Source organism: Echinops telfairi, unplaced genomic scaffold (assembly GCF_000313985.2).
Source record: "Echinops telfairi isolate 266 unplaced genomic scaffold, ASM31398v2 ScPeMD7_7463;HRSCAF=8501, whole genome shotgun sequence".
Lineage (NCBI taxonomy): Eukaryota > Metazoa > Chordata > Mammalia > Afrosoricida > Tenrecidae > Echinops > Echinops telfairi.
In genome coordinates, this window is record NW_022111363.1 from 2,718,470 (window position 1) to 2,730,653 (window position 12,184).

Below are 12,184 nucleotides of genomic sequence, written 5' to 3' on the forward strand. Positions count from 1 at the left end.
CAGTGATAGTCCCACTGACTGACCCACAGGGGATCACGGTGTGTCTGCACGGACCAGAAGGCAGTGAGTCTGGCTTGGGAGCCATATGTGTCAGAGTGGGATTTTTGGGTTATGTGGGACTCGGTGCTTAACATTTTGAGGAACTGCCAAACTACCAGCAGTAAATCGGAGTCCAGTTGCTCCGCCTCCTGTGCAGTGCTTGGGAATTCTGTTTAGCTTATAGTCCTCCTACTAAACAACTCACTCACTGCCCTCCAGTCCATGTCAGCTCCTCGTCACCCTATAGGACAAGGTGGAACTGCCTAGTGACTTTCCAAGACTTGTAACTGTTCACGGAGGAGAGAGCCCTGTCTGTCTTCCATGGAGCAGTTGGTGGTTTCAAACAGTTGACCTTGCAGCCAGCACCCCAACGCAAATCCAGATGCCACCAGGGCTCCTGGCCCTCCTAGTGGGTGTGAAGGAGTACCTCGTGGTCAGTCCAGCCCTGTAGACCTGCCCCCTTCCATGTTTCTGGTCTTCCAACTGGTTCTTGTCAGCCTTCACTGAGGGGCCACTTGGTTGAAGTGAAAACAAAGGATTGGCTGCCAGCCAGACTTTCCTCTTATTTTCTAGCAACATATGAAAGTAAAGAGTTTGGACGATGCAGAAAAAAACCCCAAAGCCATTGACACCTGGATTGAGAGCATCTCCGAGTTACACCGTTCTAAGCCCCCTGCGTCTGTGCACTATACCAGGTAAGAAACGCCACCCTCCCACCACACACACACACACACACACACAGACACACGTATGCACACACCCATGCTACCTCCCACTCCCTGTGAACCCGGCACTCCCAGGAAGAGACCCAAAGGGTTCGGGACTTCTTCGGTCAACCTAAGGCCCCGTGAGTCAGCGCATAAGACCGTGGTTTATGCAGTATGATCTCTGGAGCCAGCTCCTCCACGCCCACGGCGCTGGGTCACTCTGGTTTGCCCAGCCTTCAATCTCCTGAACTCCTGGTATACAGGTTTAGCCTCTGTGCTAGAATACCCGACCCAGAGGCTACTAACATTATGCTCGGTCTGTGCTGCTTCATATTTCCTTCTGTCCCTTAGGCCTATGCCTGATATTGACACGCTGATGCAGGAGTGGTCCCCAGAGTTTGAAGAACTTTTGGGCAAGGTGAGTGGGAAGGAGCCAGAGCGCAGGAAGTGTGGCATTTGCCCTAGGGCTTGCATCCTTCCTCTTCCCTGGTTGTTGTTGTTGTTGTGTGCCGTTGAGAGCAACCTGCTAGGAGGAAAGAGTGGGTTTCTGAGCTGACCCCTCTACAGGAAAAGGTCTCCAGGCTGTTCCGCCAAGTAGCTGGGAGGTTCGACCTCCAACTTTTCCGTTAGCGGCTGAGGCTCTTGGTTGTAATTATTACTCTCTTAAATGAAGTCTTAACGTGCATTTCACAACTCCACACTTCAGTCACTTTCCCCACCTGAGTATCATGTGCAGCCAGTCCATCGGGTCAGAAATAATGCCCTGCTAGTGCACTCGCTGCCCCTCGGGCTCACACTGCACGAGGCAGCCGCTGGCCGGGCTGCCCCTAGCATAGATGGGGAGCTCTTGTACTTTTTATCTCAGCCTCACTGTACAGAACAGGCTCTGACGGCTTCTGCTCTCTTGTTTAGCGTTAGGGGAGAGGCCTCTATTTTGCCTTATGCGGCTATCATCGTTACAATGTTCTGTTACTTGAATATGTGGCAGTTTGCCCATCCTATGATAGACATTTGGATAGTTTGTGGTTTTCAGTTATTGACCAGCAATGCTGCTATGAATGTTCTACACGTCTTTGTTTTCATGATTTTATTTAATTATTTTTATTTTATTTATTATTTAAAGATCATTTTATTGGGGGCTCGTATAGCTCTTATAACAATCCATACATCAATTGTATCGAGCATATTTGTACATATGTTGCCACCGTTATTTTCCAAACATTTACTTTCTATTTACACATGCCTTTAAAAGAAATAAAAGTTTGATTGTGTTTTGGATAAAGGTCCACACAGCAAAATGAGCTCCCTCCCATTGAACGAATTCTCCACATAATGTTCCCTGACATCGGCTCCATCTCCAGTGTGTGTCAGCTCTAGTCACGATTGACATTCTAGCCCTTCCGCTCTCGTTAAAGTGGCTTCGGTGGGTCCCGGACTTCTCACCTGTGCGTGCTCCAGAGTAACTCTTGGCCATTTGGCTTCGTGTCAGTGATTTCTATGAGTGCAGTGCTCAAGGGTGAACGTCTTTCCTTTTTGAGCTAACCTACCACTTAGTTAGAAGGTGATGTTGGGAGTCGCTTTGGCTCGGCGTTTACAGAACAAACAGTAGTCTTCCTGCCTCAGTAGACGCAGGCAGTCAGAATTCTTTGAGAATTTGAAATTGTGTTCCCCACGTTTTCTCCACATCTCTGAGGTCCTGGCAGGTTTGGTCGTGGTGGCCAGGGGCCTTCTTGTTCTTCTGATCTCAAAGTGAGGCGACTGCGGGCCAGACCGACAGCAGTCCTGAGCGCTGGTTCGGCCCTCAGTCTTGGGTCTTCTTCACTCACTGTGGCTCCAGCTGGGCAGAGACCGGAGCTGTGTGCAGTAGCTGCTCACAGACTGTCGCGCCTCTAACAAATGTCTTCTGATGAACAGTCATCCCTACTCAAGTAGGCTCCCCTTCTCCAGAGGAGGTATTTATGAAATTTTAAGAAGCTGATAAACCATTCATAATTTTCTCAAATGAAAAAAAAAAATCCAAGAATAAACGTAATAAGTTGGTAGGTTCTTTTTCAAAAGCAATTGTAAAACTTTAATGAAGGTTATAAGATAAGATTGGAATGGCTTAGGAGCCAAACCATATTATTATTCTTTTTTGGTAACAGTTTATTCATATTTTTGAATGGAGAGTTCAGCCTCACTGTTCTGTCAGCCCTCCCCAGTGTACTGTGTCAGTAATAAGATTTCAGTGAGAGTGTGAACATTTTCTAAAGTGGCAGAGTGATAATCAAGATTATCTTAGAGCAGGGCTGTCAAATTGGCGGGCCACATGCGGCCCCCGAGGTAATTTTTTTTTGGCCTACGATACTCTGAAATAAAATGAAAATAGAAAAGATTGTTCTGAAGAAAATAGCGCTATCGAGGCAATACCGTACACACAATTCCCTCGTTAACCCTTTAACTACTGAAGACACATGGCCAGTGCCTTTCCTGTGGCCTGTGGGTGTGTATGAACGCACTGACTCAGTTCTGGCGACGTTCGGAAGCGATATGTCTGCCACTCTCAGTGTCACGTCATGTAAACAGATTCCAACAGTGAAAAGGTTAAAAAGAGCACTCTGGGTTGTGCTGTTATGAATCATACCTAGCGGCAGCGCTAGTTAACATTTTTAGAGAGAAGCCATTATAATTGTGCATCACGTTCGTCAGCTGTCCAACATTTTGTGTTTTTTATTAGTTACGTTGTTATATTTTCCAGTCACAACATAAGAGGTAAGAGAAAACTAGTAGGAGGAAAGCGCTGGCAAGTTTTAGGCAAAAAATAATAATTTTAATTTTATAAATACATTAAATAAAATAAATGTTTAAATAAAAGCAATTACATAGTGTTTTAATTATCCTATCCATATTCCTGAATCCTCACTTCAAAATATAAATTTAACAAAATTTGTAAATGTGATGTGGCCCACATGAATCTTTCCTGTTGCACCAAATGGCCTGTGTTTTAATTGAGTTTGACACCCCTGTCTTAGAGAATAAAATTTCAAGACCAATAATGAAAATTTAGAAAAGTAAAAATGATAAATCAGTAAGGTACTACCATATCAAGAGACAAATAGGTCCGTGGTACATACTAACTCAGAAACAAACTCATATATGTATGGAAATTTGGTTTCTAAGACAGGTTATATTTTATATGATTCTAGAATCAAGTTGTACATCCATCTGAAAAAGAATGTTAACCTTATAAATACAATTAATTTCAAATGAATTAAAGAGTTACTATTAAATCTGTGCACAAGCACATAGGCATACACATACAGAACCAACAGTGTACATACATAAGAAGCTCTAGAAGGCCTAGTAGCATGTTCAGTGCCCTGTTCTGCCTTGTAGTTCATTGTGCAGTGCCTATGGCCGCGCGAGCTTGCAGGAGACCCCCAGCGTCTGTTTGCCTGGCGAGTCAAGCAGAGGAGAGGAAATGGCACGTGTGGCTATGATTACCTGCACGGACAGTTGCCGGGAGAGCAGAGGAACTGGGTGGTGCCCAGCTACCGTGATTGAATTACTGTCAACAAAGATTCTGTAGAAGAACCCTAGTCAAAAGGGAGAAAATGTAGAACAGAATTCCTCATTCTCATGAGCTCCTGACTTTGAAGCCACAGAGGCTGGATAAATGCCCCAAACTTGATCTACGATAATCTTTAACTCTTAGCCAAACTGGTCCCCTCAAGTCTTTTTAAAATCAAACAACAGGCTAACTAGTAAAGAAAGTTCCCCTTGAGCCTTGTGGTCTTTTAAGACCTATCTCAGGAAAAGAAAAAAAATAAACATCAAAAGACCTATCTAAGGAGAGTCACCTGTGGGAGAAAGATGTAGCTTTCTAGTCCCGTTAAACAGTCTTCGAAACTCATAGGGGCAGTTTCACCCTGTCCTGTGGGTTGGCTGTGTGTCAGGATCAGCCCGATAGCCGTGAGTGAGTGAAAGAACTTAATTATGGGCTACTTACATCAAAGTTTGGTAGTTCAAAACCACCAGCTGCTCCTTGGAGAAAGATGAGACTTTCTACTCATGTAGAGAGTTACAGTCCCAGAAACCCACTTAGGTAGCTCCGCACTGGCTTAAGAGGTGCCATGAGTTGTGGGTGTATGAAGGTATATGTGATCACGGATTCTGCTGACCTTCTCAGGTAAGCATTGGATTGCTCACTGAAAGGTGGAAGGCTCACGCCCACCAGCTGCTCCTGTAACACCTGCAGCCTTGGAAGCCCTCTATAGAGTTGCTGTGCGTGGGGCTCTATTCCATGGCAGGGGTTGGTGGCTGTGCAATCAAACTGACAATAGCCAGCACCTGGACAGGTTAGCAACAAAGGTTAGGGCACAGCCCCAGTGAGTTCCTGTTGTGCAGGGGAACAAGCCAAAGGAGGGTGAGCGGCGGACAACAGCGCTGAGCAGCCGTCTCCGTGTCCGTGGAGACTGGAAGTGCTGTGACGGAGAGGGGTTGTTAGGTGAATAGAACACGACAGCTGTGCGCACCCTGGTTTCTTGCAAAAAAGGAGAAATAAAGTGTTCTTAATTCCGTGGTTCTTAAGCCTACAGTAGTACAATAGGACCTTTTTAGGTTCGAAGCCTGTCATCCAAGTGATTTGTCCATCTTTTCTGTTCAAATGGTGGCCTAATACCGCTTAGCGTTTGTGTGAGGCCGGGTGCACTAGAAACACGCCCGGTGGCACTCATCTGTGTCCCTGAGAAAGCTGTCTACCCAGCAGTCATTCGATACCAAGAAAGCGTCCCAGCCCAGTCCGGCTGCGGTCCACAAGTTCCTCTGCAGACTCCTGCAGCCACACGCAATGGTGCGCAGTGCAGGAAGACCACGGCCAGTGAGTGCAGTCGTGTGGATCGCAGATCGATGGGAACAGGGCAGGGCTCCGGCAGCTCTGGAGGTGGCCAGCCAGCAAAAGATGGAGAAGGGGGCAGGGGGGGGGGGCCACCCCCCCAAGGAGACAGGTCTGACTGCACCATTAGCCGGGACCATTTGCTTCTTCCCTGATTCACAACGGAAGGCAGCTTGGCAGTCTGTTTGCCTACAGAAGCTGTTGGCCTTGACAGCATCTGCTACCCTCATGGTGAATGAGTGTGGCCAACTCCCTCTTACTGATCAGGAAAAACAAACACAAAAAAGCCCGCCTGATGCTAGGGATTGCTTTTCCGTGGGAAAGAGGGTGGTACCCGGTGCCACTGAAATGGCAGCTTTTGACTTTGGCCCCTGCCACGCCCCTTCCAGGTGAGCCTGCCCACTGCAGAGATTGACTGCAGCCTGGCAGAGTACATTGACATGATCTGTGGTGAGTGCCTCCATCCCCGCCTCCGCTCTGCCCACCCCCACCCCTAGTCCCCATCCCTGCCTCTGGAGAAGTACAGTCCCGCGGCTTGAAAGGCTTGCTTACTCTGAGAGGCGAGCCCCTCGAGTGGCAGACGGTACTGAACAAGCCAGCGGTGCTGTCGGCAGCACTGAGGCTACTGTTGGGGCTGTGTGACCACCTGCTTGGGTGCGCCACGTCTGGACTCCTCGGCGCACACGCGGGAGTGGGGGGGTGGGGGAATGCTAGAATGGGTTTCTCTCCCAGGGCGGGGCTGAGTATCTTCCACAGAAACGCCCCGATTCCCACGTGTTCCCCTGGCTCTGTCCATCGGCTTCCTTTCATTTCAGCCATCCTGGACATCCCTGTCTACAAGAGTCGCGTTCAGTCCCTCCACCTGCTCTTCTCCCTCTACTCCGAATTCAAGAATTCACAGGTATGGCCAGCACCAGGGGCTGGCCACAGCTGTACTGTGGAGCCCCGGTCGTGCCATGGGCCAGGGGTGGGCTGCTAACTGCAGAGTCAGCTGTCCAAACATACCGGCCACTCCTGGGGACAAAGGAGGCTTCCTGGTCCCATAAAGATTTACCATCTTGGGAGTCCTCCGTAGGGTCACTGAGTCGGAATCAACTTGGTGATGGTGGGTTCAGTTCTGGGGACAGGAGCAGCCTCCACTGTCCCTGAGCCTGCTTTCATGAAGGCCGCGGGCACTGGAGGAGGCCTCTGCCCACAGCTACTTGGGGAGCAGCGGAGGAGGTAGGGGTAGGGCTTTCACAGGAGGGAGAAGGTGCAAGGGCTGTGAGCCGGATAAGAGAAACAGCAAAGAAGGGGTCTGCTTTTGAAAGCGGGGCAGAATCCTGGCTATTTGTCAACGGCAAACATCAAAGAATTGTTTGAGAAGCAGACTGGGAGGGTTGCGAAGTGGTTAGGTCTGGCTAACGTGTAGTGCCCGGTGCAAATACTCTTTGTTCCTCCCTTCCTTACAGCATTTTAAGGCCCTGGCGGAGGGCAAGAAAGCGTTCACCCCTCCCTCCAACCCCACCTCCCAAGCCGGAGACATCGCCGAGACCTTAACCTTCAGCTGAGACCCCTCCCACGTCTGTCTCCTTGATCCCAGCGGAGAGGTCCACATCATCGTCAACCTGAGGAGTCTCTGCTGGGCGCAGGGACAGTGTCCTTACTGCCCCGCCCGCCCGCCTTCCTGCCTGGAGCACCGCAGACTCATCTTCTGCCTCTGGGGTTACACCCACACCCCACACACCCCCGCGCGCGCACACACACACATACGCACACACTCGCGGGTTTGAGAAGGAGCGTAGGTTGGAAGGAAAGCTTTGAAGCGGGTCCTTTTGGATGCTGATGAAATCCTTCACTTTCTTTTTAATGGTAGTTTGCCAAGGTTTTCTAAATAAAATGTTCCAGAGTCTCCTGCTCCTCTACAGTTTGAAAAAGGAAATGCAGGCGGAACAGAAGGAACTTGAGCTAGTGACGGACACCAAGTGAGTAACACTCCTCTTGGCAGTAGAGAGAAAGGTTTTTCCCTCTCCCAGAATGTGATCTCCCTGTGAGTCTCTCACCAGTGAAGGCTGCCCGCCTCACCGCACGTTGCCTCCCTGCTGAGCACCGGCCCACTGGGGTTTGGTCCCATAAGCTCACCTGTCTCGGCCCTCCTGTGGAAGGTGGCTCTGACTCAGGACAGGGCGGTTGGCCCTGTATGGTAACGGGGAGGATCCGGACGTGTTTTGGAGGTTATATATATTCACCAAGAAGTCCCACCGTCATCGTTTTGCTAACACGGGAGTTAGTCTAGGGATTTGGCTGCAAAGGTGTTTAAGGGCTGAAGGAATGGATGGAGGCTGGCGGTTGGTGTGCAGTATGGGTGGTGGATGCAGGAGAGGTGCTGCTGTGGCCAGCCTGGCCTTGGAAGGCTGGAGGGGTTGGGACCAGGAGGGGGGTGGGGTGAGGGGGCAGCACTGCTGGCGCCTTCTGTCTCCCATTGATAGAAAGTCCCAGCTGGCAAGGGACTTGGAATAAAGACACGTTTTAGGCACCCAGCTCCACCTGCACAAGGCAGAGTACAGAAAGGAGGGTGTGGCGCTGAGACAGCAGACAGAAACCACCTGCAGAGGTAGCGCCTACAGAAGGTAGGCCAGAGGGCATGGGGGATGGGAAGGAAGAAAACAAGGAGGACTCCCAGGTGTCCTAACCTGAGCGACCCAATGGGTAATGGAGCCAAGTGCCCGTGGGACCAGGGTCTCGGGAGTCGGGATGCATTGGTTAGGATTACATGGAAATGCTGCACCTTCTGCTTACAACCAACATGGGAGAAGAGTGGGTCTCTTACTAACTCTGAAACCAACTGATGTTGCCAGCATGCTTGAGCTGAGCGGGAACCTCTCGCATCCCACCGGGGGCTCCGGGAGCACCATTCAGGCTCCCGGAGGGAGCAGGTAAAGGGGTGAGCACTCGCGTCCTTTGGGTTTTCAGGGAGAACGGCCAGGTGTCTTCTTGGTTCAAGCCTGGCCTCCGCAGATGCTTCCTGGCCGCACTGCTGGTTGATGCCCTGGCCTCTCCTGATGCTGCACCCTGCCTCGCTTTCCACTCTCAGCTGAGGGCACAGCCTCCATACAGGGGCTCTCTGCCCCCCGCAGTCACCCACAGTCCCTCCCCCGGTCATTGCTCAGCACCTCGAGGACAAACAAAGTTTTATACCACAGTTAACCCAGCTAGGAGACGGTTCTAAAGCACTCACTAACCTCAGGATTTCCGGAGGAATACATTTACACCTTCACCTTTCGCACTTTCCATTGGCCTGTGTCCCCTCCCCCCACCCCATTTTTCATGTGCAATGTGAATGTGCTCCTGGGGGACTAACCGGCCTGCCCTGCTGCCCCCCGTGACAGGGTTCTCTGGCTCAAAGTGCCTCCCCTTCTCTCTGATCCTTGACCCTCAATACTTCCAAAGAAACAAAAATCAAACACATGCTCACACCCTCCGTGGACCCCAGTAAATGACAGAATCACCCCAAAGCAAACTTGTTGCTGTCTGGCTGATTCTGACTCGAGGGAGGAACAGCCCCACAGGGTCCCCGAGATGATACATCTCTGCAGAAGCAGACCACCCGCCATCTCTCAGAGAACAGCTGGTGAGCTTAACCGCCAACCTTTCCGCCGGCCAAGTCCTTACCCACCAGACCACCCAGGCTCCTCAGAGGACAAGGAATGAAGCCGCTGAGGTCAGGTCCCAGGGAAGAGGACACGGCTAGCCTAGAGAGCATTTCAGAAGACGGACAGGCATTCAGTGAGGGGTGTCAAGAAGTCACTTCCAAACAGCTGCCATGCAGTGGAGACCGACTCCGCTGGCGTTGGAGTGGAGCTGCCCCGTGGGTGTGCCAGACTGTCGTTCTAACAGGAGTGAAAGCCACCGCTTTCTTCCGAGGAGCAACTGGCTGGGGGCTTCAAACTGCTGGCCTCACGGTTAGCAGCCCAACACGGAACCTTCTGCTGAAATCTGACAAGGAAGGAAGGAGTGGGAACCCACGAGAAGCAAGTATGTGACTGCAGCCCCTGAGAACGGCTCAGGAATCAAGTTCTGGAACTTTCTGGCAGCAAGTCTGCCCACTAGGACTGAGGCTCGGAAGTTGGGTTGAAGTGTGGTTTGTATAAGTAGCAGCTCAGCCGAACTCTGCCCAGCCTGTCCCCCACATCAGCCGGGGCACCGCCCGACCCCAGCGGGTCAGCCTCCAACCAAAGCGGCTGTGGATGTGAGCATACCTAGAAGCAAGAGGCCACATTTAAAACAGGATTGAATAAAGGGATGAGAAGTCCCCTTCCAGTTTACATTTCCGTAGCAGAATCGGAGTCCTCTCCTGGGAGACCCGCAGAGGGAGGGGAAAATGAGGAGCTGATACCAAGGGCTCAAGTAGAAAGCAAATGTTTTGAGAATGATGGCAACAAATGTACAAATGTGCTTGCCGCAATGGAAGTCATGTATGGATTGTGATGAGTTGTATGAGCCCCCAATAAAATGATTTAAAAACAAACCAAAAACTGCAGGGAAGTTGTGAAGAATGAAAAGAAATAACCTTTTAGATTGAGAGCTCTCTGCCCATCTGTGTCATCCAACCTGCCCCAGCCCCTCAATCCCACCCAGGAAAGACCCATCATCCCAGGCCCACCGTCACCCTCTCAGAGTCCTAGGCATAAAGCAAACACGAGCCAGGTCTCCAGAAAGGAGCAAAGGTCACGTGGAAAGCGTCAGAAAGCCCACAGGGGTTTTCAATTTGGAAACCTGAAGACAGGTGAGTGACCCTAAGTCCAAAGTATTAGCGCAGACCCATCATTCAGGCCAAGGCCTCTTCCCAGGCCTCTTCCCAGGCCCGAGCTCCCACTCCGGTAGGAAGAGCCATTACCTCCACCCGTGGCAATCATTCCCTGCCTGCCTTCGCATAGGATCACTGGGGATGGTGCCTGTTCCCAGCCACGGGGCCATTCCAGATGTGAGGAAATCAGTGTCAATCCCAGTGCACTCGGGGCAGGGGCAGGGGGTTGCCCAAAACGGCTTCTTCCTTCCTTCCTCAGTAAGACTGACTTACACACCTTAATAAGCTAGTTCACTTCCGTTTGCTTCTAAACTCGACCCAAAGCCATTCCCGGGGTATTCTTTGTCTTGTTTCTTTTGCTCACATTATGGATGTGCGGAGGTGAACGAGCTGCAGCTCTCTCAGGTCAGTTGTGAAAGGTTATTCCAGGTGAAGGAGAGGGAACACTGGGAGCTTAGAGGCTGGTGAGTCTCTGAAAACAGGATCCAGGTAGGACTGGGTGGTGGGGTGGGTGGGTTGAGTGAACACAGGAGCTCCGTGCTTCCTGGGAGGCAGCAGGACGCAGGGGAGACGGCCTGGGTGGTACACATTACACAGCGGCTTTACACTTGTGTGATGAGGGAGCAACAACGAGTTCCGGGATCTGAGAGTGACAAATGAGGGGCCTCTGAGCGGCACAAACGGGGTTCAGACCCTTCCAGTGACACTGTGGGGGAAAAGGCCTGGGGACCTGCTTCGGAAGATCCACAGTCCCGAGATGCAGTGCCCTCGACGTGGAGGTGCCATTGTGTCCTTGTTGCTAGGTGTCACCAGGTTGGCTCTGCCCCAGAGCAGGATCAGACCGCACACCGCGCAGTCCTGCGCCACCCTCACAACTGCCCCTGGGTTGCCACGAGGTGGGACCGATTCCCTGGCATCTGGCTTGCTGCTGGTGGAGCAGCATGGATGTTTTCATAGCACAGCTGTAGGGTGGGCAACCCCCTGCCCTGTACCGAGTGCCATGGGGCCAGACACTGATTTTCTCCCACCTGGAATGACCCCCGGTAGACACCAGTGCTAGGAAAGGCAGCATCCTGCAGCGAGCTGCTGGGACTGATAAGCAGAGGTCAGGTGGGACAGTGAGCCCCACAGCAGCGATCAGAGCGGACCAGATCCCACGCCTGCGTCTCATGTGCTTGGGACGTGTTGTCAGGAGAGTCCAGTCCCGGGGGAGGACGTCCTGCTTAGTAGAGGGGCAGTGGGAAGAGGAAGGCTCTTGACAAGATGGCTGGACACAGTGGCTCAAACCCAATGGCCAGGTGGGGTGGGACCAGACAGCGCTTCATTCTGGGGTCCCGACACCATGACAAGCTGGGACCAGCCTGATGGCACTGGCGCCTGACCCCCACCAAGGTGCCGGACACATGACTTACATTACTAGCAAGCCATTCAACTCCACTGGAGGGCCACAGGCCCTCATTTGCATAGTCTGACCTTGTAATTTGGGGGCAGTTACAAGGCCATGGTGGGAAAGGCCGTACAAAAGTCGTCCATCCCACGGCAGGCCTAAAAAATGCATCCCATGTTTGTCCTTCTCATCTTTCCGATGTCCTGCAGACAGATGGTGTAACACGGTCCCCCTGCACCTTACTCTCCATCCCAGCTGGGGACGGGCAACGAGGCAGTATTCGTGTATCAAAAGCAATCTCTTTTGAGAGAATGAATTGAGCAAGCAAGTGCCCACGAGAGATGGCAGATGGTCAGCCTCTGTCCCCGGCAGAGCAAGCGAGCAGGCTGAGC

The 12,184-nt window shown here is 51.6% G+C and overlaps 1 protein-coding gene across 1 annotated transcript in view; it reads left to right on the forward strand.

Moving 5' to 3' along the window:
- IFT46 (intraflagellar transport 46) overlaps positions 1-7,510 on the forward strand; it is a 15,145-nt gene extending 7,635 nt beyond the window's left edge. Inside the window, exons 6-10 of the mRNA XM_004712782.2 lie at positions 613-734; positions 1,098-1,164; positions 6,009-6,069; positions 6,435-6,520; positions 7,071-7,510. Coding sequence (XP_004712839.1) covers positions 613-734; positions 1,098-1,164; positions 6,009-6,069; positions 6,435-6,520; positions 7,071-7,169 — 435 coding nt within the window. The 3' untranslated portion in view covers positions 7,170-7,510. The remainder of the gene's footprint in view (positions 1-612; positions 735-1,097; positions 1,165-6,008; positions 6,070-6,434; positions 6,521-7,070) is intronic.
- Positions 7,511-12,184: the final 4,674 nt, after the last annotated feature.